The 26,484-nt window shown below is 42.9% G+C and overlaps 1 protein-coding gene across 2 annotated transcripts in view; it reads left to right on the plus strand.

Moving 5' to 3' along the window:
• The first annotated feature begins 200 nt into the window (after positions 1-200).
• Positions 201-26,484, plus strand: part of FBXW5 (F-box and WD repeat domain containing 5) — a 113,406-nt gene continuing 87,122 nt past the window's right edge. Inside the window, exons 1-5 of one of the 2 annotated variants that reach the window (XM_069241422.1) lie at positions 201-312; positions 967-1,132; positions 11,541-11,757; positions 15,011-15,168; positions 16,543-16,717. In XM_069241422.1, the coding sequence (XP_069097523.1) occupies positions 11,565-11,757; positions 15,011-15,168; positions 16,543-16,717 (526 nt within the window). In that variant the 5' untranslated portion in view covers positions 201-312; positions 967-1,132; positions 11,541-11,564. The remainder of the gene's footprint in view (positions 313-966; positions 1,133-11,540; positions 11,758-15,010; positions 15,169-16,542; positions 16,718-26,484) is intronic. The other variant, XM_069241423.1, reaches the window with a different exon arrangement.

Genomic DNA, 26,484 nt, shown 5'->3' on the forward strand with positions numbered 1-26,484 from the left:
AGAGCCCAGCTAAAGACACCTCAGCTGTCAGACAGTGTTTACACATCGTGGTGCACGTGCGGGCGCCACAGCCAATCAACAATTCGGAATACTGTGCAGCCCACTATAATTGGCTGGAGGTCGACAACGCTCCAATCGTAGATCCTCGTACAAAGTAGGAGTCTCTGCCAGTCTTTAACGAATCCCTGGTTATGTGCAGCCTAGGTATTGGCTATCATGCGACCCGGAAGTTCTAAAAATACAGAATAATGTCCTCCGTATAAGGATCGATGACAGTCGACGAATGTTGGGTTGAATTGACTACTGGCCAGAGTAAGTAGTAATTAAGTGGGGTTACCTTCGTTCCTGAGGGACTCAGTCTTACTCTTAGGTTTTCTGTGCTTTGGGAACTCGATGATGGAGCTGGCTGTTGCTACATGAAGTTGTTTGTGGTATGTCTTAGAGGTTGTCGCAGACCTTATAGTGTCTCTCTGGGAAGCAGGACCCCTCATTGTAGTGAGCGATAGCAGGTATTGCTCAGAGTCCTATCTGCGCATTCTTCCGCCTTTCTGTCTTTAGATGTAGGACGGTCATAAGAATGCATAAAAAGATGGAAGTTGCTCAAACGTTCTAAAGAAAGTGTACGTTCCCATGTTGTATGAAGCAAATAACTAGTAAACTACCATACTTTGTATAGTCTAGCCTCCATTCAAAGAGGGTCAAGATGGACACGCATTTCAGTGTCACAGGACCCGTTTTACAACTTTGACATGTTGTGAACTGTGGTAACGTCAGCCATTTGGCCACTTTGAACGTGGAAGTTTTGTTTACCTTTTACCGTCAAAACAGCTAACGCTAGCGTGGTGTGCAGCAACTCTGAACGCGCACCGTACTGAGATTCAGACGGGCTCAAGAACAAATGCACCTGATCTCGACAAAAAACGAATATGTTTGCAACAATTAACATTGTTTCCTTGTTTCCGACAGGCGCATGTTATCTTTGCATTGGCAGTGGACAGCTCTAACAGTAGCACTGCTATCTTCTTGCCAGTCAACTGGGCTGAAGAGACTAGCGTCACAAACGTCAGTACCCTTGGTTTCTTCGTACTGTCCAAACTTCATCCCAGCTGCAGTGCAGCAGCAGCTGCTTCCGGTAGGTACTGCAGCAAAGATCGTAGGAAGCACGAATTTCTAGAGGTTATAGGGGCAGCTTTGGGTAACGTTTGCTGGTGATCTTCGAGGCACAGGCTCTCATAAACATTAAAAAAAAAAATATGGTTGAGACCTTTGCCCCTCCATGCATCAAGAAATAAAAGATTAGATGGAATAAAATAAGAAACCATATGCTCCTAGTTCTTTCCTACTACATTTACCACATTTATAAGTATTTTCTGCACAGTGGCTACTTATACTCTATGCTCAATTCACTTATTTTTCCGCTGGGCGACACAAAAAACAATATCCCACACTTCGTCACAATACTCATGTTTTCAGTTGCACTTCACCCATTTAACTGCGTGTGCACAGAGGTTACTAAATATGATGTTTAGGCTCTTCCTTGTTTAGGTAAGTCTGTCTGCTCTCAGAAACGAATGAATGATTCTCTTCTAATATCGATCAATTCTAACATTGCCAGGGGGTATCAGACTTATTATGGCAAACATTTTCACGCACATTGATAGAAAGTAAAAAAATAAATTGCAGAATTTAAGTCGTGTGTTAGCAGGAGGCGAAGTGGAGGAAGGAATAAAGGCAGAAGGATCAGGCAGAAAGCAGTGAGTAAGAGGCATGCATGCTATTTTCGACCATTAAATAATTCAGTTGGTTGGACACGTTTGATAGTCGCAGTCTGGTACAAACACAACCAAAATAAGATTGCAAAAAAACCTCTTCAGCATAAGAGACCACAAGCAAAGAGTTAAAAGACATGACAGCATCACCATATCATGTTAGTCTAATACCCTGTTGTGTGTTATTCTTGGGGTTGGATAGTGAAGCCACTGAAAAGTACAATATTCGAGGCAAAATAATATATTTCAGTAGCAATTGTTTGAATATTTTTTGGTCAGTCTGAAAACCCAAACCGGTTTTGTTATCCAGTAGGTTGAAGTTACCAGCCACAAATGTTAGTGGATCTATTTAACAACAATAAAGTAACACCCTTTTGTGCAAGCATTGGACACAAAAAACTTTAGAACAACTAAACTATCAGACTTTAGGTTGTTTGTTAAATCCAGACTTTGATAAACCTATTTGAGATTTGTTTTTTATGATTTATCGAAAGCTATTCAACATGTTTTATGAAAATCAAGTTGTACATTGACACACAAAAATAGTTAATTTCCGAGAGGGCTTGAAAGAAGTATTTTTTTCAGTTTAGAAGCACACAATACCCAGCAAATGCTTGCAAGCGCGCACATATTCTATCAGTACACACACCACACCCATACACACTAATTTCCGAGTGAAGAAGTAGCACTCCCTTATCATTCTGTCGTATTCTTGAAAGTTCAAAGAACACATTTAGCAGTTTCAAACTCCGTGCAGTCAGTGAAGTTTTCTGTGCTCATACAAAACCGTATTCCATGCTCTAAGCCAGACCTGGACAGGGGCATTTACAGTCTGTTGCTTACACATACAGCAATTTTGTGTAACAAGAAAATACAAGTGTATGATCCGAAATGCATATTGAAATTCCTGCTACACTTTTTTTTTTTTTTTTTTTTTTTTTACGACACCCCCTCCTAATATAAATGGCTTACGCACTAAATTTTCTGTGGTTGTTCAAGACTACATTAAATGCAAGCTGACGTTTCAAACACCTTTGTTCTCTCTAGCAGGGGAAGTATGTGCAGTAACAGTGTCTGTATTATCTGTCGGAGTCCTGTCCGTAGCACAATGATTTTTGACACATTCTTATTAGTAGATAGGTAACATAACATACAATTCTGAACAACAGCTTTGTCACACTACCAACAGCGCTGCACTGCCAACCCCATTTTGCATGAACCCGTGCAAGTTTTAACAGTGATAGACAAAGACGCCGAGCTTGGAAGTCCATGTCACGTTCTCCTTTCTCAAAGTACCAAAGGGGACATCACCCACCTGCTTTTTCTGAGTCATGAAAGAGATTATCACCTCCTAAATAACTTATCACTATCATGTTAGTTACCTTTTTGCCAAACGTAATAATATTCCCTCTTAAAACTGTGACCTTGGATATATTCAAAACTTTACCTCTAGCGACCCTTATTGTGTTCCTATATACCTCTGTAACTACTGTAGGTCAGACTGCAAGTAAGTGCCTTAACTCGCGTCAGTGTTTAACTTGACTGCGAATAACAATTTTGCCGACTCTGCCTTCTTACTGTCCATGTAGTCCTTCACTTTTCCCTTGTGTTTTTCAACCACTCACTTGATTTCCTCGCAATCCATTTTGGACTCCTCCCCAAACTTAAAGCCATCGCCGAGTGAGTTTAGAGCCTAGTTGTTTCTTCCACTCATTTAATGCAAGTGTTAGTCAAAAGTGGGGTAGTTTTACAATTTGGATACATTTTGCATGTGTCCAATTTTCTATTCACCTTAAAGGGTCTTGACAGAAAGTGTCTTTTCAGTCGCAAAGGTATACTTGTAAAATTGCAAAATTGGCCACTGGTGTAGTGTGTTGAATTACTTCAAGTCCACAAATCCTATAGGATGGTGTCACAATGATTGTATGATAACAATGTTTTTTTGGGTTCTAAACAATAGTTTTGAACTGCGTAACTTAACTTTAAACTTGTCTTTTTTCAGTAAATGTTGGGTTTTTGATCATATGCAGCTGATGGTATCACTGCGTCCTGCTCCCCACCACGGACATTCCCCCTTTACCACCACCCCCTTACCATCTTTGTCCTTGTGCCTCATCACCAGGGATGGACACTGCCCTTACAAGCTAGGAACAGTAATGTTGTTCCTGTTTACACTTCACATTTTACTTACTCTTGGATTACTTAAGAATATTTGCTTTTTCTAGGATGGTGTGTTTTCCAAATGCAACATATTAGTCACATCTAATGTATACTGTGAAAAGAGTCACAACTGTGTAGCTTTGTGGGTTGCGGTTTTGAGTGGACCACGATTGAGAGGGTTGAAGTTCAGGCTGTGTGGATCTTGAAGTTCTTTCAGTGCATGTCAGTGGGTCATAAAGGGGTTTGGAATATACAATAATTACTTCCTTAGCCTCTCTACAGAGCTCACAGAGTAATGGTCAGATGTGGCAAGTGTAATTGTGATTGTATGCAAAAGTGTGTGAAGGTGACAAGACGAAAGTTAAAGAAAATGCAGTGCATATAGGAGAGTGTGTGCATTATGTGTCTGGAGGTATTGCAGAAGGAGATGCAAGGAAGTGCAGGAAGAGTGGAAAGATAGCGCTGAAGAGGAACAAGGTGAGATGTGAGCTATGCAGATTGAGTATTTCAGAAAGATATGAGGAGAAAAATCATGTAAATGTCTAAAAAAAGGCTGCAGAGGAGAACTGGAGCGATTTGGACACAAGACACTCCATAGACTGTGCCTCTTCCACTGACCATAGAAATGTTTCTATGGTTCTTAAAAAGTATAAATAAATGTGTGTGTGTATGTATATATATATGTGCACACTTATCACTATTGTCCATTGTAGGTTGCCTGCCAAGTTTATCTGTGACCCTTTTAATCCCGCTTCTAAAAATGACATCTAGAGACAGCATTGTATGCAGCCAAATCCCCCACTAAGTAGCAGGGGGATGACTGATTGACTGCAAGGCCTGATGTCTGGCCTGGCCCTGCAGCCAACTGCCACTGATTTCCGGTGATACCAAAATGGCCAATGTGAAAAAAATCTCCCTTGGCGAATTGAAGGGCTCTGTTTTACAATTTACAGGTCTCACATGGGACCTAACATTTAGCCCCTTCATGCCCACCCCAGCACCTCTTTAAACACAAATTCCTCAAACTGCTGAACAGGTATAAACCAAGACACAAAAAGCGAGCTTTCTGAGCAATGTATACATTTTTTTCAAATATGGTGTAATTTCGTTCAGCCTTTTTTTTCTGTATCAGAGAGAAGTTTCTTATGGGAATTACCTTGAGAAATCAGTGTTTTGCCCCCTGTTCCTGGCCCCTCACTTGACCATTCAGCACAAAAACTTTCCAGGAAGGAGCTAAGATGGTTGGATTTTTGTTTTTTGTAAAGTTCTTTGCAGATTTATCAAATGGAGCCACAATTATTAGCAAAACAAAAATCACTATATGTGTGGAAATTCTGACCTAACATATAAGTACACAGTGATGACTGCCACTGTGTAATACATATATTCATAGAGAACTTATTGAGGTAGTAACTCCTCAAGGTACTGACTCCCCAAAAGGACAAAGCTGCTACTTGTTACCTAATTTCCAATGATTTTCAGGCCTAGTTGTCAAATATCATGGCAAGCATCACATAGTCTAATAAATGGACGCTTCCCTTGTCTCCTACCAATAGCCCCAAACCCTGCACCCCTGTGCCCAACCTCTAGAATTGGGCCACCCCCTCCTTTTGAATTTAATTCCTATGACTGGAAAAAAGTGGGGGATGCCTTAACAAAAATAAAGCTATCTGATATGATCTGCTGCAAAATACCAGTTTGGATACTGGCCTTCAGAGATCCGTCGGTTCTAAGCAAAGAATCAAGGAAAGGGCGTTACCAAACAGCTACTACACATTCCAGTAGCTATTAAAAGCTTGCCCAAAACAGTTGTCCTTTTGATCCAGCGCATGGGGTGGAGAGTGCACTATTGATAAAACTGTAATGTCTACTGCTCAGTTGATAAAAGCTGTCCTGCTATGCTGGTCTGTGAGCAGCATTTACCACAGTAAGCCATTTGCTGCTCTGCAAAGGCCTGAAAAAGTGGGAGTAGTGAATGGGGCTCTCAGGTGTGGTTCCTTTCTGTTTTGATAACCTCTACCATTGATTTGGGAATGTATCAATCACTTTGCACCATGTTAACCAAATGCTCATCTTATCATAATGCTTATCTCTATTTGATCCTAATTGCTATTCAACAAAGAGACCCTGCAGTCCTACACGAATGACACCTGTTTTATGATCTCATTATTTGGAAGTGCTCGCCAGCTGGCCACACATTGATTTTCTCAGTCATGTAAATATCTGGATGAAAATTACCTGGCTCTGGATCAGTAAGGATAAAATAGAGACCATCCTACGGCTGCACAGTGTACTCCTGCAGGATATTGGTGGCAATTCCTCTGACCCACTTGCTTCTCTTGTCCGGGCGGTGACCCTGGGACTCCGGGCCTCCTTGTGCACCCTGCGTTAGGTGAACATGCAGGGAGTGGTGGAGCTTGTGGCAATTCTCCAGACTGACATTGTCACTCCCATGAACACTGTTCATCTTTACCACACTTGTTCTGCTACTACTATATGACTCTGTGCATGACTTCTTCATCTTGACCTCCCCCCTATATCAGTGCCTTGGGGCCTTACCTCCCCCCACAACCACCATGTGCCAGCACGATGTGTATAAAAAAAAAAAAAAAATTACCTTTGAGGGCAAGCGCACACTTGCCAAGCTGACCAAGAAACCTTGCTGGGAGACTCTTTCAATGGTTTAATGGGGGGGGGGGGGGGGGGGGGAGACACAGCCAGATGCCGCCCTCCAGTGCCTCCTGGTTGAGTGAAGAACAGTCTCAAAGCCATTGATGCAAAGCTGGACATCCTCACTACTCACCTAGACTGCATGAAACAACAAGTAGATAAACACAAGACCAGACTAGATCATCATCGACGCTCTTTATCCTGTTTTCATAGTTGAGCAGGCACACCACTCACTCGATCCGCGACCCTCTAATGGTACTTCTGCCCGTCCTATAGTCGCACGACTATTAAACTGCAGGGACAGAGACACTGGGTTGTGGTTGGCCCATGAGCACCGGACAATCAACCACCAAGGGAATGATATATTGGTCTATCCAGATTTCACTCAGGCCGCAAGACGGGAATTCTTGCCAGCCAAGAGACTCCTTCAAAAAACGGATATCCCGTATGCCTCCCTGTATCCATCTAAATAGTGCATCTTCCATGAGGGGAAGTCCCTCTTCTTTACTGATACCAAATCCACTGTGAAATTCGCCATGCATATCACTGCAAAGAGGTCGCTGCCCAGGGGCTCGCCGTGAGACTGCGACGACAGTTCCCTCAGTGACAACGATTCATTGACCGCCCCCTGGCGCTGGCTCAGGGGCTACACCTGTGGCTCAGATGCGACCAAAATGTCGATGTTGGGTCCCTGATCACCTTTATCGCAGATTGCGGCTGTCAATAGGCTCCCCTATGTGGTGGCCGCGCCCTCAAAGTTATGCATCAGTCCCTATGAGCTCAATAACTGACCCCAGGGCTTTTGATGCCCCTTCGGCCACCCTGCCAGACTTTGGCTGGGTCGTTTGCCTGGCTGTCCTCTGCCTCCACAGATGTTTCCCTGTTTGAATGCTAGGGGCTGGGTAGTTATTGGGTTGGGGTGGAAGGCAGGTGGGATAGGGTTGTTGGTTATCTCTGCAGTTTGTTGTTGCTTTTTTTCCCCGCACAGTTGCCTGACACGGTCACTCAGCCTATATCTGTCCCCCTACATATGGGTCACACAAGGGCACTCTGCTGCACTTCCCCTGCGCTCCTTTCCTAAGATGACATGGGCACCACCACATGCTTCACTTCGCATATTCGCGGGCTCAGTGAACTTAGAAAAACACGCTTAGTTCACGCATATGTCACCAGACATTATGTAGATGTTTGCTTCCTTCAAGAGCTACATCTAACTCTGTACCAGGGTTATCTGCACGATGGAGCAGGGAGTCTTACACTTCACTCTATTCCGATAATGCCCGGGGTGAAGCTATACTACTGTGTAAGGGCCTACAGTGGCAACTGAAACACACATTCTGTGATCACAACAGCCGATGTGTTCTACTCGCTGGTACCCTTCACAGCCAATTTGTCATTCTGGCTGCCGTCTATGGCCCCAACTCTGATGATCCCAAGTTCTTTTCGGAGATCGGAAGATTAATAACTAGCCTTGCCCTAGGGCATTACTGTGGAGAGGTGACTTTATTGTAATATTAGATGATCGGCTGGACCGATTGGGATCATCTAGACGACCACATTCGAATGCAGCACTGTCAGCCAACACGGTCATCCAAGACAACTACCTACAAGATATCTGGCGAGACACACATCACCCACACAGAAGGGCACCTTTGTGACAGCTTTCCGCAACGCATGGTCCAGGAAAGACTACTGGCTGATTTTCCAAGATGTCCAGACTTGGGAAACAAGGATAACACACCTTCCCCACACCCTGTCTGATCATACTCCTGTCCTGCTGGAGCTACTGATCACTCACTCGTTCCATCACACCTTTACTTGGCGACCTCCTCCCCAGATATTGTGTGATGCTGCATTCCGAGAGGAGGTCTGTAAAGAGATTTCGGAGTACTTGGCACTTAACAAGGGTTCTGTTAGCTCTCCGTCCATTCTTTGGGAAGCCTTCAAAGTAGTAATCCGTGGCATATATATTTCAAAACAGTTGGTAATCCTGAAGGCTATACAAGGGAGACTTGCCCAACTGGAAGGGGATATTCAAGCCCTTGAATTTGAATATTTTTGCTCTAAAATTGCAGCCACAGTGGCCCATCGAGGCTATCTTGACACCCTCCCCCCCCCCCCCAATCACATCAGAAGAGTTTATACAGGTTTTTCATAGTCTTCTCTGCAATAAAGCACCCTGCCTTGACGGCATAACCACAGATTTTTACAAATAATTTGCATCCATTCTCACTCCTCTTATACTGGCAGTGTTTGCGGAATCCCTTGACAAAAGGCTTCTTACCCCTGTCTCTTAGGGAGGATGTTATAGTGATGCTCCTTAAACTAGACAAAGCTGCATCTCATTGCAAGCCCTGCCGACTGCTTTCCATGATCAACATAGATAATAAGATCTTTGCTAAAATCCTTGCAAATCTCCTTCTTCCCTTACTACCCAAGATTGTGAGGCCTGATCAGTCCGCATTAATTCCTGGTGGCTCTATATCCCACAACATCTGTACCATCTTTCCTGTTAGGCACCCCCAGATCTCAGAGGTGGCTGCCTTATTAGACGCCATCAAGCATTCGAAGTGGGCTTCCAAACTAATCCGATACTTGGGTTTTTGGCTCAGTTGAAATCCACATTAGCTCTGGACGGCTAATTACGACTGTACCATTTCGTGGCTGGAGAATACAATACCAATCTGGTCCCACCTACTGATGCTCGTCTTCCGTAGGGATAGCGATAGCAAAAATGGTCATCCTACTGAAATTCCTATATCTCTTCCTCAACCTGCCCATCCCCCTCCCAGCCCAATTTTTGCATATTTTACGATCTAACCTCGTAACTCTGACCTGGACTGGTAATCAGCCATGAATCAAGTGGGAACTCCTTACTTTACCACTTGTTCAAAAGGTTTGGGTGCACCTGACCTGTTGCTATATGCAATGTGTACTCATGAGCTGTATCTACACTACTGGCTACACTCTACTCCGTTTTGGTCGCACATGGTCATAGAAGCTGACCTCGCAACACCGTGGCCCCTAACCACAGTTCTCTACCTGCCCTACAAGGCATCAGTGACAGAGATAGATGCAGTAGAGTACCTATGCTGAGCGTAGTATGGCATGAGGAAACACGCCAGGTCCCCCTGCCTCTATGCACCCTTCATACCGCTAGGGCACATCCCTTAGTTGCTCCCTTTGATGGACGCGGGCGCCAGAGTGTGGGCTCGTGGGCGCTATCGACTTCTACCGGGAGGACCATTTTATACTACCATTAAGACCTCAGCAACCAGATACTCACTGCACTTTAGACACTGCTCAATCACCAACTTGGGGCTGCTTGCTGCGCACTGCATAACACCTTCCCTGCCACCCCCCCCAACTTAGGGCTGCTTGCTGCGCACTGCATAACACCTTCCCTGCCCCCCCTCCAAAAACATCAGGCTGTTGAACACATACTTACCAATCCCTCCCCGTGTAAGCTTGTCACCCACTTGTACAGTATCATGGAGTCCTCCTTTCTGATCACATCACCAGCAGTCCGCAAAGTCTGGGAAGTGGATACAGATCCCTCTATCACAGACACTCGGTGGTCATATTGCTGTGGCCGGACAGAAACCCTCTCACCCAACTACAGATTATGATGAATTCATTTCAGGTCTCTACATTGCCTGTACCACTTCCCACAACAGCTGTGTGAAATGGGGCTAATGGCGGAAGCCTGCTGCCTGAGACGCACCTCGCCACAGCCAACCTTCGTACATATTACTTGGGAGTGTCCGGAGGTGGCACGGTATTGGGAGGGGGTATTCTCCCCCATATATACGATCACTGGCCACACACTGCCGCAAATTCCCTCTGTTGGCCTCTTGGATAATGTCAAGGACGCACCAGCACCCAGTTGCTGACTCGCCGCAATGCATCTTCTGGCCAAACACAGAGTGGCCATACACTGGGGCTGTCAACCCACTCCCTCTGCCGCAGCATGGTTACGAGATGTGACATATTGTCAGGAGCAGATATCCACTTTTTGGGATCAAATGCCAATACACTCTCACCCCAAAGACATTTGGGAGCCTTTATTTTTTATCCTTTCTGCGTCAAAGGGACTCCTCCATATCTTCATCGAATAGGGCCAACCTGGGAAACAACCCTTCTCCCTCTAGGTCTCCAACATTCCATTAGCTGGCTACGGATATCCTGCCAGATGCTCTGTTCTCACATTTTTTGCTATATGCATTTTAGTTCTCTGCTTTCATTAGCTCATTTTCTTACATGTCTCATTTCTTTGTCATATTGGGGTTGAGCAAACTTTGCTAGACTAATCATTTTGGGCGCTGCGTGGATGGGGTATGACCTATTACTGTCATTACAGCCTGTACCTTTGTGAAACAGTGTATTCCCTTCCTTCCACCCACCCCCGTCCTTCCTCCCGATTTCTCCCTGCCTCCCCCTCACTCTCTGAAGCAGTGGTACTGCTTTTTTCATGTGCCTTAAATGCCAATAAAAATAACTTAAAAAAATACATGTTTTAACAAATAAAACGTTCCACATGCACTCATCCAGTGTGAATTCAGCACATAATTTTGTACTTCAGTCTCATTACGGAGCCTTTGTGCCTAGGGCATGCCACATATTTAGCAATTGTTTACTCAGAATAAACCGATCTGCTAGGCAGTGGGCATGTCCACTGACCTAGGACCTAGGCTAAAGTCCTGTAGCTGCACCCCTCTAGCACCAAAATTATACCCTACAACTTAATGAATAAGCAATTGCCCCTGTTATGAGAGACAAACTAACAGAGAATCCTGGAACTAAACACAAGCTGATCCAACTATAGTCTCCAGTGGAAACATATGGACAGCTATCCAAGACTTCTGAAGACCAAAATAAAGGCAAACTCTGTGCAATACCAGTGCCAATAACATTGTATTTCTTTTCACATGTCTTTTATAGAGCCTCTGGTGACAGAATGACACGATGGACGCTAGAGGTTATCCCTGTCTCCCAGATACTATTCTCTACCAGATCTTTCTGAACTTAGATCATGAAGATGTGTTGGCAGCAGGCCTGGTGTGCCAGCAGTGGTATGCTGTCTCAAGGGATGAGTTCTTGTGGAAAGAACACTTCTACCGATACTACAGGTTGGAGCGAGATGTGCCAAGACACCCAGGTTTGTTCACTAATAGTTTTCTGTACTACCATTTTTCTAGCGTGTGACCACCTGCTCCTTGTTTAAAAGTGCTTCATATGGAAAATGTCAGTTTTATTTATTAACTTTCCTGAATAGGGTAGAAAAAACCCATTTGGGCGTTACATTTGAGCATTTTTACAAGAGTAGTTAAAGTATAGATTATAGTTATGGTGAGCACCATGGTGTAAAATATGTATTGTAACGTACAAAGGCAGAGAAAATGAGTGTACAGATTTGCAGTGGTGCAGTATTTATAGTAAGACCAGCAGTGACGAGCACGGGGAGAGTCTAAGTTTCAGATATCGCTTGTTCTGATCTTGGAAAATTGATAGGTGGTAGTGACATTGAAACAACAGTACTTTTCAACCTTTTTAATGTTGTGTGAGATGATGTTTTGCTAATGAGTGGTGGAACAGAGTTCAGTTCCTTTGTTGTAATTACTGAGAAGGATTGTTTGTCATCATAGGGTGATATTTGCAAGAAATAAGTTGGAGCTCCAATGGGCATTGGCTGCCTGAGATTACTGTTTTCTGAGAAAGTTAGTTATGGTAGTCCAGAGTATAGTGAAGTATAAATTATACTTTTCTTGACAATATTCTTTACCTCTGCAGAAAAAACAATTTAACCAATCTCAGAACTGTTGAGTTGTGGTCAGATTTTTCAAGCTTTTGGTCAGCTCAACAGCTGTGTATAGGTCTGATCTAACAGGTGCAAGATGCAGTTCTGCAATCTCTTTGAGAAGCAGGCTACCTTAGACCAACAAAAGAACAAAAACTGACCTATTTGTTTGATATTTGTGTTGGAGTCACAGTTTCGGTGCTGCGTCCTCCACAGAAGCCCGGTCGGATCCTATTTAGGATGTTGTGTTCCTCTGTCTATCTATAAGTTTGAGCTCCACACAGCTCTTTAAGTCTTTAACAAAGATGGCAGACTTAGCAGAAATTATTCAGATCCTCTGCAGCTGCCCCAGGTTCCTCTAATAGTAGTGAGATCTGGCCTTTCCGGCCAGTGTGGGAGTGTTTCTTGGGACCCTGAGGTGTTAATTATGTATATCCAGTTGTGTGTGTGTGTGTGTGTGTGAGCTGTTCTCTTAAGAAACATGACGGGTGAGTTTTGTGAAATGGGGATGGAGAAGCCTGGTTTTGGCAGTGGTTTTAGGAAATTCACAAGGGAGATCTCTCTGAGTGACCGTAGATTTCTGGATTGTGTTGCCACTGTCCTGTGTTTTCAGTTGGTGTGTGAGACAGTTTGTACCTTCTCAACAAATAAGGTGAACAACTCTTTGGATAGCTTGGTGATCTCCACGTAGGGGAAGAATGGATGTCAGACATTTTTAATAGGTTATTTTGGGTATTCGTAACCTATTCTAGCTCCATTTTGTCATGTGTAGATTAAAAAATATATTTTTTGTATTTATTTTCATATAGTAAATTTGTCACTTAATGCCTAATTCTCTCTGTAGCTGTGCCCCCTTCCTTGATCAGGCATTGTGGACCATCTCACAAACCTTTTTGCTATTGTTTCCTGTTTTTTTGTATGTTGTTTTTTGTACATGGTGCCTAGCACAGTGTCAATGCAATGAGCTCTGAGACCACTGACATTCTACTCTTGATTTCTACAAATGTGGTAGAGGTTTCCTAGGAAAAATACCACCCCGGAAACGTATGCACTAGAAGCGCAGCTGGAACCAGTGATGAAGCGAAAATCCCTAACCAGCCCTCTCCAGAATGTATTTCTGTCGGAGGCAGCCCTCCCACATGAGACAGTATTGCTAGCGTAAGCTGTTTTGTTCCTTTGATTGTATATTGGAAGGAGACTATATAACATGACACCAGAGGTTGTTTTACTCTGGTAACAGCAACCCTCCACCACCCAGCAACTTTGCACTCAGCCACTCCTTAGGACCCACCCTATAGCACTCACACTGGTACAAGCCAGCCACAGGAAAAAGCAGGCCCTGTGATCATTAGGAGTGGAGTAGCTGTCTTCTCACTTACTAGAATTATAGAATTTTGCCTGTGGAGAGAAAACCTAGCCTTCTTTTCTGTAGGTTCCATTAATCAGACTAGTAGGCATAAGGAAATAATGTATGCCGAATCAAGAATGATTTCTGCCTCGTCGGAGTGTAAGTATAATGCATGTAATGTAAAATTCCAGTTTTTAATAAAGTGTTTAGTGAGGAGTGTGGTCAATATTTGAATCATGAATATAAAGAACAACTCAAAGTTCATTTACAGATCAAGTGCTTGAGTTTACAACTCCAAACTAAACTGCTCCAATTTAACGCATATTTTTAAGGTTGAGGCCTACAGCTGTCCTAAGACACCATCTATGGACAATTTGGTTATGTGATTCTTAGAGTACTTTAAAGGAGTTGGAAACTGAACTAGCTTGATTTGTGCCAGCTGAACAGTAAATAATAATTAGCTCCGCCGCAACAAACTCTTCCTACACTCTGTACATGGCCTCCTGGAGGAGAGACGTACCTACACACAATGCTCAAGACATGGGGGGTTATTACAACTTTGGAGGAGGTGTTAATCCGTCCCAAATGTGACGGATATACCACCAGCCGTATTACGAGTTCCATAGGATATAATGGACTCGTAATACGGCTGGTGGTAAATCCGTCACTTTACCGTCACTTTTGGGACGGATTAACACCTCCTCCAAAGTTGTAATAACCCCCATAGTGCTGGGTGTGGCCATGGGATTTTTCTCTCGCATCAAAGACTTGTGGTCCTGATTTAATTTTAATGTCCCTTAGTTCTTTCCAGTTCCTGGCATAGATTTCATATTGTTAGGTCTTTAAACTTTGCAATAGTAATACTAGTGTGATGAAGGAAGACTAAATCTTTTTCTCGCTAGTTTCATGTATCTATTTATTTTCAAATGAAGGGATAATCTTGCCTTTTTCTTTAGTTGCATGAAATCTTGTTTATGATCTTTTTCAAAATAATAATTTAGTCTACTTTACCTATTGGAACCTGTTTGGGTGGGTTAGTATAGGATGCTATTATTTCTTTCTGAAATCAGAAAGACTGGACTATTTAAGTGAGGATTATTTTATGTTAAATATAGTGCCTGATACATCACATTTAATGCTGGAATACGGTCCTTTCACTGTTACATTCCGTTCCATTTGAAATGTGCGCAATTCCCTTTTTTGATTGTTTGATGTTTAAAATTTGTCATGTGGTTGTTTTACTGTATGCGCACTGTTGTCTTTCAGCTGCTGCGTCCTGGTACGAGGAGTTCCAACGGCTCTATGATACCATCCCATGTGTTAAAATCCAAACTTTGACAGAGCACAGCGATCAGGTGCTCCACCTTAGCTTTGCACACAATGGGCTCCTTTTTGCATCCTGCTCAAAGGACTGCACTGTCAAGGTAAGTATAGCCCTCTGAACCAACTATTGTTAGGAGTAAAGCGAAAGAGGCCTTACCATATCTGCAACAAATGTTACAGTTTATCTCAAATGTGTGTGAAATCTAAATGTTAACGGTGAGCAGAAGCTAATAATTGTAAGTTTTAACATATAACGATGCTGAAAAGATGTAGAATACTTGAAGAGCACCTTCTTACAGGTAACCTTCAGCCAGGTATGGAGGAGGATGCATCCACCCTAGCTTACACTTAAATGAATAACCATCTAAACTTGTTTCAAACCATTGATTACAAACTGGGAATTGCCAACATAGCCTGAAGTCTTCCCCTTTCTGTTTCCGCACCTCTCACCTTTTCCAGTGTTATTTCGTGAATGAGGCCTTGCCCAACATTTCATCTTCATGTAACCTAGTAGGCTTTGTCTGCGATTTCCTCCTGTGCAGTTTGAAAATGATGCATATTTATACATAAAACCCATTGCCAACCTGGTACATTTACAGAAAAGAACCATCACAGATCCGTTGTTGGAACCTATAAGAGAAGATAAGGTTACAGGCAGGTGATGGTGAGGCTCAGTGCAGGCTTCCATTTGTCATGTCACAGTTGCTTTGGTATGTGGGGACCAATTCTTGCATGATTTGCAAAAGTAGACATCGGAAAATGATTAAGAAAACAGCTGCAGTTCCGTGCACGTCCTTATGTACAAGAGCAAGTTGACACATCAGCTGCTTTTTAGTACATCAGTGAGTATCTCTGTTCCCTTGTCAAGCAACTAATCTTAAACACCCCTGCTGCCACTCATTAAGATGAAGGTAAATATTACCCAACACATTGGGAAAAAATGAAAAGATTAATTAGGAAAGGGATGGGACAAATGGCCATATAGAATGTCTGATCTTGGTCATTGTTAGATGAACACTTATTTTACATATATCAAATGGAGAGCAAAGAAAGCCTGGCTAGTATAAGAGATTTATCAGTAGCCAGAGGAATTACACCCAATCACCTTTCCCGTAGTTCTTATGTGGTCAAGCTACTTGATCTGTGCACTTGGGTAGTGGTAACCTTGTTTTGCCATCCACTGGATAGCGAGATAATGGCAACCTTCTTCAATCACAAGGTAATGACCAGCTTTGCAATGAAATGGAAATCCTACTTCTCTTTCTGGCCCTGACTCCCTGGGTACTCTTTGAATTGTTTAACAGCTATAGTCCTTCAGAGGTAGACTTTCAGTGTCACTGATTTAGTCTATGCTAGATAGGTAGTATGGTACCAAAGAAAGAGAGGGCAAAAGAGTTCTATTTAGTACTCACACTGGTCCTATTTAAGAATTTACAAGTATTTTAATGGTATTTTCTTATGCTTCTGTCAACCAGATCTGGAACAATGACCAATCTGTCTCTCTGCGACACAGCTCAAACATGAAGCCTTATAACTGGAGCTACACCCAGTTCTCTCAGTTCAACTTGGATGATTCACTCCTGCTTGTTTCAGGGGTCTTCATAGGGCCACACAATTCCTCTTCCGGAGAGATTGCTGTCATTAGTTTAGGTAAGGTGTGTGTTTTTATTTTCAGTTGCTATTTGTTTTTTATCTTTATTTATGCAAAGCGTATCAAAGGCTTAGGTTAAAAGATATAAGTATATCCTTACAAGAAAATAATGTTTTACTCCAGTGGACAGTCTCAGAGCAAGAAGCACACCAACATGAAGGGCATTTAACATGAGAGTCTTGGAAATTGCCTGTCACTAATGTCTTCAAAGTGGGTAGGCAGTGGGTAGGAAATCACACTCCAGTTGCTCTCGGCACACCTGCAGCCAGGACACAATCACACTGGAGATGAAGTATAAAAAAAGAAAAAGTAAGGCAACAGGCTTTGTCCATCTATGTACCCAGGACCTACAATTGCTTCACCTCATCCATTAGCATGGTCCCAATCCTGCACCTATTTGGGAAAGAGAAAGACCCACTTATTTAAAGAGCATTACATCATGATGCACCAGCAGTCCACTTTCAGTCTTAGAAATTAGCTGTCTAATAACACAACTATGTCTTTGCCTTGCACCCTGCACCTTTCGGCTAGGTTTGTGTTTATAAATATCACAAACATAAATCTGCTTTGATATGTCCAGTTGAACTAGAAGTGAGCTCAATAAAGAAGGCCTAAGCATTTTTGATGTGTGCTGGGTCGGCAATTCCCCACCTTATGCATTCTCAAAAAGGGCCCCATTTTTTGACAAATGTTTCATTATGATTGGAAATGCAGATTGTTTTCTACACTTCTGATAGAAAAGACTACGCTTTATTTCACAAAACATTTACAGATAGTATATTTGTGCAATTTCATGAACTGGAAAATATATAGTTTAGCTGCCAAGAAGTAGTCTGTGATCAGCATTCACATGCTGGATCTAAAGAAAAAACGTCCTTATATTCCACATCACCTAGTAGACTTGTATGCCAAGCAGAACTGATAAGCATGTTGCATCTTTCATGTGTGAAGTGCTTTGCTTCTGAAATATTTGGACCAGATAACATCCGCTCCACAAATGATACATTTTGCCTGTTCGGTCACAGACCCAGCAGAATATCTAAGAACTCTTATTGGAACATATGTAATTATTCAAGGATCTAATGCCACTCTGAGTGCACATTGAATGCGCTTTCTTTAATTAGTATAAATCTTCATGATGCAAGCAGCCTGCGCCAAATATTTAATCACAGTGTTTCGCATACTTCAAATTGGAATTCATTTTGGTTATAACTGACCTTATTTGAGGCTGACACTTTTACCAGATGATTAAATAAGAATGTTCTTAAGTAGCACTGTATCCAGTGAGTTAGTCATTTCAACTGTGTGAAAGGTCACACCCACCCTTCTGCAGAGAATTTGTAATCAATGTGCATATTTAAACCTGATTTTCTTTCAGAGACCCCACATTTTACACTACTTTGTTAAAATATTTTTGGACATTCTCAGACTATAGTGTAGTTGACTAAGCATTGACAATCTACCCACCTTCCATGTCCCGAAGGAATGGTCTGAGTCAGCAGGCAAAAAATCTGCTTTCCGAAACCTGAGTCTGTGGGAAAGAGTACTTTGATGTCTTCATGCCTTACTCCACAATTTCTAAACACATCACGGGCAGCCAATAACTCGGGTCAGAATAGTTGTGTATGAAGACTTGAAGGCCAAAGGAAAGAATGGTGGGAGAGAGGAGGCATTCTAACTCTCCACTGCCACCATATTAGAGTAGACAGTAAGCTGATACTGTACCAGGTAATGTTATGTTGCTAAAATGTATCTGTCTATATTGGAGACTGTTGAAGCCCATTGTCCCCTGATGGTAACTGATTTTTTTGGCTCTTTGTCATGTTTGCCTCTAAATTAAATAGAGGATTTATGTTAATACCTCTCTAAGAATCCAAAGAGAAAAGTAAGAAAGAGCATGCAGTAACCTGGGTAAGAAATGAACTTTTACGCAGATAAATGTTTCCTACAATCCCTGGTAATAAAACTTGCATTTTGAGAGCACTCTTCAATGGTGACATTTCATGTATCTTTTCTAACACCCCCGCCCCACCTCCCAACTTAACATGGTATCTAACTTTACCTTCAACCATCTTTGCCTACTAAATATGTTTTGATGTTGCCTACTCTTACTAATTCTTGCATTGGTCATGCCTCACCTAGAAAACTGAAATAGTATATATATATATAAGGTCTTCCTCACTCATCCGTCTCAGAACTCCGGAATACATAACCATGTAGCCTGCTCTATGGTTGGCCAATGAATTACATTACAAAGCTATTTGTTTCCTACCTGCCTACCTACCATAAACCTCGGGTCTGCCATCAGATGTAACCTGACTACCAGACCAATTAGATATAAAAGATTTGATGTTGGAAGTCTTCATGTTCATGCTCCTTCCTGTGGAATTTCATACAACTACATATGAGAGTTGCAGATAAAGTTGCCTAATTCAGAAATTCCTTCAACTTGCCTAGTCTTCCTGGCATTTGTTAATATAATTAGGTTTCACATCTTCAGTGTGTTCCCTCATAGCACTAGCTGCTGAGAGGCCCAAGGCCAACATGCCTGTATCACAGTAACATTTACACTAATGTTCTATTTAAGGCTTTCTTAGGTTTTTTGGTGTGATGTAGCAACATGCAATGTAGCCCTCTTCAAGAAGCTTGACGTGAAGCTTATCCTTAGTGTGCATCTAGGTGTCACATTGAGGTGAAACCTAAAAAAGTATGCATCCAGTCAAGTGTTCTGATGACTAGGTATAAAAAGCAAAAAAAAAAAAAACACATCAGTCACAAACCAATGTGAAGCGATGAAAAATCTGAAAAGAAAAGAGAATTATTTCATGAAGGCCTAGATCTAAAAAGGTGGTGTGGCAGTCCTAAGATTGTAGAGGGTTGTAGAAATGTGCTTCATGGTCTTCCATACTGTGAGGATTTTTAAAATATGAGATGAATCTCTTGCCCTTTTTCTCTTCTCTGTTTGTTGTCCTGTTCCTCTGCACTCTCTGTGGCCCTCTTCTGCTCTCTTTTTTCGTTTTATCACTGTTGTGCTCATTTAAGATTCCCAGGATTTAAAAAAGAGGTGCTGGGAGCAAGGCACAATCTATTGTATTAGTAAATTCCTGTGAGATCATGATTTTTTAAAAAATGTTACTCTGCGGAGATCGTTTTTGTTATGTGTGGGGGAAGCACTGGCGTAATGTTGGGGTGGCCCCTCGCCTGCAGTGATGGGTGGCGGCTTCTCCCCCCGGTATCTAGTAGGTGGATCCTTACCTGGGGATTGCCGTCCTGCAGACCCCAACAGGCATCCACGAGGGAGGCATACCATTGGAAAGGAGAGATATTTCCCTTTCCAACAATGCTTTCCCATCAAAATATGTTTAGGGTGCTGATGAGAGCTGCTCCCAAGCACAAATGGAAGTGAAAGCGCTCAGCTTCTTTCACTTTGACATCCGAGTACAAAACAATAAAAAAAAAAAAGTCTCGGTCTGAAAGTCATTTACAAATTTCCTAGCTGTCGTAACAATATGTTTCAATTCTAAGCATACAGAGGCGAGGATTATACTGCTACTGTCTTCATTTTTATTAACCAGCAGTCACAGATAAACATTGAAAACTCTTTCCGTGGAGGAGAAGCATGAGAACGTCTGACCAATCACAACAAGGAATGTAATTTAAATTAACTTGTCTATTACTGTTCTTCCTCCTTCATGTACCATGCTCCAGGTTGGAAGATTCATTACATTGCAAGAAAAACCCCAGTTAGTAAATTGCAGCCAAATTGGATCCACTTCAATTGCAATTGCAATTGCAAAATTATGCAATAAAAGCGTCCTTCCAAGGTGGAAAAAATGTAATCTGTCCCATAGTAGTCTGGGTGAGATAATCCTCACCTTCGTGTCCTTAATAGAATTGAAACTTTCCTTTTATGATAGCTAGAAAATTTTTCATTCTATGTCAGAACCAGAGGTGAGGATTATGCTGGTCGAAAGGTTATTAACCATGAGTGTAGCCACATAAGAGTCTGGTTTGACGTTAAACTCCTTCAAGGTTGACTCTAGTTGGAAGCCTATGTTCCTCCTAAACCTGACTTCTGTGAAGTCATCAACAAGAAGGATCCCAGTGTTTAAAAACATGTGTTTAGAAGTGTCTAGGTGCCCCTCTTCTGCCTGTTGTTTCGGCACCTCACCTGGTGAATTGTGGCTGCACATAGCATGAAACCTGAACGTCCATGTGGATTAGTTATGATATAGCAATTCTCTTTTTTTTTTTTTTTTTTTTTTTTTTTTTTTTTTAAATTCCTACTGTGTTTTGTCTTCCTGTGGTTGGGCTGGTTGTGAAGTCCCACTCTTTGCTCTGAATAGCCTTGTGATACGTTTTGGGGGCAGTGTGGCACCCAGGAAAATCCAGGTAAGAGCAAGGAGCTCATTGTTCTAAAGGTGGGGAGAACAGGTTCCATTGGTACTTTGGGCTCAGCAGTCCGCTACAGGCAGGTCTCCAAAGGTACTACAACACCAAACGTATGCCTACAAGCTGAATGGACCAGTTATTCCACTCAAGTGTCCATGTCACAGCCCTTCAGAGGCAGCAGGTGATGTTTCCAGAACATTTGGTGGAGCCACGGGACCACTGGAGAGCCCCTTCTTGTGTTGTATAAGGGCAGGCCTTCTAGTTGCCTCTGCCTGAGACCACTTCCATCTTGAAATCCCCTGGGTCCAAGTCTGGAGGGAGAGGGGGTGGTCGGGGGGGGGGGGGTAGGGGTCACACTTCACATGATCTCAGCCAAAGGTGGAACAAGCAGCACTCACTGAGAAGTGGGCAGGGCGACATTGGCTAACAAACGTGGCCACAGGCTTGCGGTGTTTGGTGGTACAAATATGGGCTATGAAATCCCAGATGAAAGCAAACACTCTCACATACCTGCTAACATTGATATGGGAGACCTTGCCAGAGGGGCCCTACTGCTGCTGTCACTCGGGGAGAGTAGCGCTGATCAAAATGGTGATCTTCCTCAACTTACTATATACAATACAAAACTACCCTAAAATGACGTCCCTAAAATGGCTAGAGCAGTATTTCAATTGGCTCTGAATTCATTTATCTGGGGAGGTGGACCACAATGAGTAGCGTTTTACCAATGCTGTAAATCCACCTTTAACGGAGGACTATCGAGGGTCGACCTGCTCGCCTTATACTAAATAATTGGATCTAGGGCACGCAAGACTACATATACAGTATGGCTGCCTGTTCAGTCGCTCCCAAACAAGCCCCCACTGATACAAGCCACAGTACGAATTTGGAGGGCTGCTCTAAGACATTGGATGGGAGGGGAGATTGAGACTGTAAACCCCCTTTATGGCACAGCACAACTCTACCAAAGGGCGCATCACTACAGGGTTCCACATGCATGACACCCTTTGGTGTTACCACCTTGGGCCACGTGATACACAGCATAGACATCAAACTTTACATTAACCTCCAAGAAGAATTTGGCCTCAAACACATGTAATTCCTTTGGTACTTACAACTCCGGCATGCATTGAGGGGGAATAGCCACCTCGGAAACGGGGTATGCAGATCCAGAGCTAGGTGCCAGATGGACTTTGATATACTGGTGAGTGGAGAACCTTCGAGGGGCACAAATGATGTTAATAGCTATATGTAAATGCTGTAAGGTGATTGCGATGGTGCTGTTCTCACGTAAAATGTATTCGAAAGATTATTTAACAACAAAAAAACACAGTCCATATTATCAGTAATATCGGTGGCCTCAAAGTTAGTCAGACTACTTTCATTCTGCAACCAGTTTCTAATGTTGAAAATATGTGAAACGTTTGACTGACCTGGGTCTGCATCAAAAAACATTAGCCACGAATGATGCAGCCTGCAGTGGTGGGGCACAAATACAAGACGGAATTGTACCTTGTGAGAGAGCCTCACTACCTACGTATTTCCATTCAACTACTCACCCACTGCCTTTGGTCACCTACCCATTTACTCATCCACATTGTTATCCACTGCCATTTACACAACTCTTATACACAGGCACCCACATTTTCTCAGCCACTCAGCCAAGCCCTGCAAACACGTTCAAACAAACACATATTGCCTCACCCATCCAGTATCCAGCAGTTTCAGTGATAAAAGGTACACGTTTATTTGAGCTGCAGATTACATGTTTAATATGACATATCACGTCATTAGTCTGCAGAAGAAATAAAACGAGCATAACTAGCCATGATAAATTACTGGAACCATTACTGCCTTTGAGAGACGAAATCACCTACAGAGGCAGTGAAAGGAGAGGAGAGCTGAGAGAACAGATTTTTTTTCTTATTGACTGTAAAAAAGATAGAGCTCCAACTTACTTGTCTGCAGGGTTGTCTTTGGCATATTTATGACTTGAGGTCTTCAGGTCACACTCCTGTCTCCCAGAGAGCCCTGGATGGAGTTATTGTATTTATTCAGTTTCTCTGCCACAGACTGCTTGTAATGCAGGAAAAGGGGATTTTCTTTGCGCAATGCCACATTCTTTAATAAAATGTGACCTCTGGTACGTAGACCCTTCTGATCACATCCCACCATTTGAGTAAATAGGAAAGGGTGGATAATAATATTGGAGTGACATGAAGTTTTCAGAAACCCAGGCTGAACAAAAAATGCTCCATGCTGTTTACTATCAGGGCTTCTGGTGGAGGAGGAGATAAGCCAGGGTCGTCACTGCGTTCTGAGAAAACGTGAGGGCTTTGCGTGGGCAAGCCCTGTCAGCCCTACTGTGCAGCTTTCAGCCACATACTGGCGCAGGTGCAGTGGGGCTTTTCAAAGTGCACAACTTTCACTCGGAAAATGTTGTGCAGAAAATGTTTTACTTTCATCATGTAATTAAATATATGCTTCACTAGAGAGGCCAGAAGAGGCTATGGGTGCAGCCCCTTAGCCCTTGAACACCAGCCGCCCCTGGCAGCCTGCATGTTAAAGTCTAGAGTTTGGCCACTTCTTTCTCCCACCTAATCTTGCTGTATATGTATTATGTGGCCATATTTGGCACATGGTACCAGGTCTTCATGATTTTGTATGTTTGTGACCTATTTGTAGAGGGTAATCTCTGATTCTTAGGTATTGCTTTAATGGTGAAACAGGATGACAAGGACTACGTGCTAATAAATGACCTGAAAAATTTTGTATGAAAAGGTTAGGATTGAAATTTATGGGAGTGAATTAATTGTGAAGTGGAATAAAGCTTTCAAGGTGCACGGTTACACAGTCAAGGACGTGAACCAACAATGACTCCTGTCCAAATCTTAGACCAGGAAACCACACTGTTAGGATGCTTAGTCCAGGCATAGCAACCGGGAATCAGTCCTTTCTAAAAAGGTGATGGTCACAAAATAAACTGTGCATTGGACAATGTAGAGTGCTATAACTCTCGTGCTGAACATTGGAAGGGGGACTACGAGTCCCAGATTGCTCTAGGCCCCACAAGACGGCCATCTCACTGCACCAGCTGACCCTAATCACCTCGCCAGAAGTGATAAAAAGCGCCAGGGGGACAACACAGCGTGGGACGCGCTGAACATTGGAAGGGGGGACTACGAGTCCCAGACTGCTCTAGGCCCCAGGAGGTGGCCATCCCCTGCACCAGCTTCCCCTAATCACCTCGCCAGCAGCGCTAAAAAGTGCCAGGGGGACAATGCAGCGCAGGCCACACCCGGGTGAAACCCGGGCCAAGGGCAGGCCCGTCCACACCAGTCAGAGCCAGAAGGAGGCTGGGCCACCCCTTTAACATCCATCATCAAGAACTTGGCAATTCAACGGGTGGTGCCTAACACTAGCACATAGATCTAACGCCATTCTTTGATTCTTCAGAGCCACAAACACTTGCTCTATCTCACCAGCTCTGGAGGCTTATCGAGCCAAGATTCTCAATGCAGCAACCTATGGAGCAGAAATATGGGGGTATGCTAACTCACATAGGATAGAGATAGCTGAAAACAATTTTATTAGGGCGCTGGCGGCCGTACCACCTAGTACCCCGCTTATACCCTTAAGATATGATATGGGTATTAATCGGGTGATTGATCAAATACAGCTAAAACCCCTACTCTATTGGGTACGGGTTTGGTCTACCCCAGAGTTGGCCACTTATAGTGCATGTCTAAGACACTTGGTAAGGTTAGACCTAGGTCGGAAAGTCCCTTGGCTGGGCTTTGTCTTCGCATGGTTTGAAAAGTTGAAGCTTTTGGCACTTTGGGAACAGCCAGACCAAATCCGCTGTGAAGACAAACAGGTAGTTAAGGTGGCTTACTGGCAGTATATTAAAGAGCGCCAACAGTATAGGGCTAACTCGGGTCATCTCACAGAAATATATCTCAAATTCAAAGTTGTGCCCAAATTTGAAGATTTCCTGGACTATGTTATGCAACCAAGGGCAAAAAGTTTGTATCCGCGATTTAGATACCGCTGCTTGCCCTTAAACGCTTTCTGTAGTTTGTGGCGAGGAGATGGGCCCTTTGTCTTATGCCCCCTGTGTAAATCTAAGCCCGAACTGGTCAATCATATTGTTATTGTCTGCCCTGGGCATCAAGCCTCCAGGTGGCGGTGGCTTAGGCCAGTTTGCTTATCCCTGGGGATTGGGGATTATCGAGTGGCGAGGCACCTGTTTAAGACAAGTACAGACAAGACTTTAGTCTATCCTGTGAGCCATTTTCACTTGGGTGTGTGGATCAGAAGAGATAGGGCTCTGGCTCGGGAGGGGCATGCGAGGGGGCTGGGAGAGTTATTTCCACATGACATTTAAGGACTCTGGTAAAGTAAGGTCCTTGATAGGCTCGTTGTTGCACTGCCACTTTACGAGGATCGATAGTGGGCTAGTTCTATAGCTAACATAGAAGCCATGCTCTGAATTAGCATTGGTGGTAGTGTAGGAGGGGCATAAATGTTTTACACTGGTATTTTTTTAATTGCTGAAAAGGTTTTAAGGATTTAGAAGCTGATTATGTGGAGCTAACAAAACCCTCACAGAGATGGCTGTAGTAATATATTGTGACAAGCAATATAGGGTATATAAGAAATGGAGCACCTTAGAAGACTAGAAATCGCTTAGTCTTTGCTGTCTTTTATGGGAATTCCAATTTTTACTGTTTTTATGTTAGTAATATATAATTCTATATTTATTAATGTATTGTTTTGTAATATGTATATTTTATGCATGCTTTTAGGGCAAACCGCCGAAATAAAGTATTTCAATTACTATAACTCTCATTCTGGTTTGCATAGGAGTCCATTGTAAACGTCATGCCTAAGGTGAATCTGAATGTTCGAATGCCACATAGTATACATGCTGTTGTAGTGGAGCCAATTATTGGTGTGATTATGGATGTCGATGACAAGACTAAGTTCAAGTTAGTGTCTTTCACAAAAATAAGCCAAATGTTCTACTTTAACCAGAGATGATAATGACAGTTCCACATCAAACCTTGTTCAAGAATTTGTACCTCTCACTGGTGAGAATAGTTATCCATCTCATATCCAAAGGAATGGACCACACAGGAAAACTGTGATCCCAATACCTATCCAACTTGATGATTTCCACAACATGTTTCTGAAATGTGATTCTGCCAAGAGTTTAGGATTGAGGTACATCCAATTATATGTATACATGTAAACCACAGGGATGAATGAATTGTTGAAGAGACTTTTGATAAACATTGTAAAAGCTGGTGCCCTTGAGCAACCCTAGTTTCTTTCACAAGAAAGGTGCTGAAATTCTTGGTGGAAGGTGGTA

The sequence above is a fragment of the Pleurodeles waltl genome, chromosome 6, assembly GCF_031143425.1.
Source record: "Pleurodeles waltl isolate 20211129_DDA chromosome 6, aPleWal1.hap1.20221129, whole genome shotgun sequence".
In the NCBI taxonomy this organism is placed as follows: domain Eukaryota; kingdom Metazoa; phylum Chordata; class Amphibia; order Caudata; family Salamandridae; genus Pleurodeles; species Pleurodeles waltl.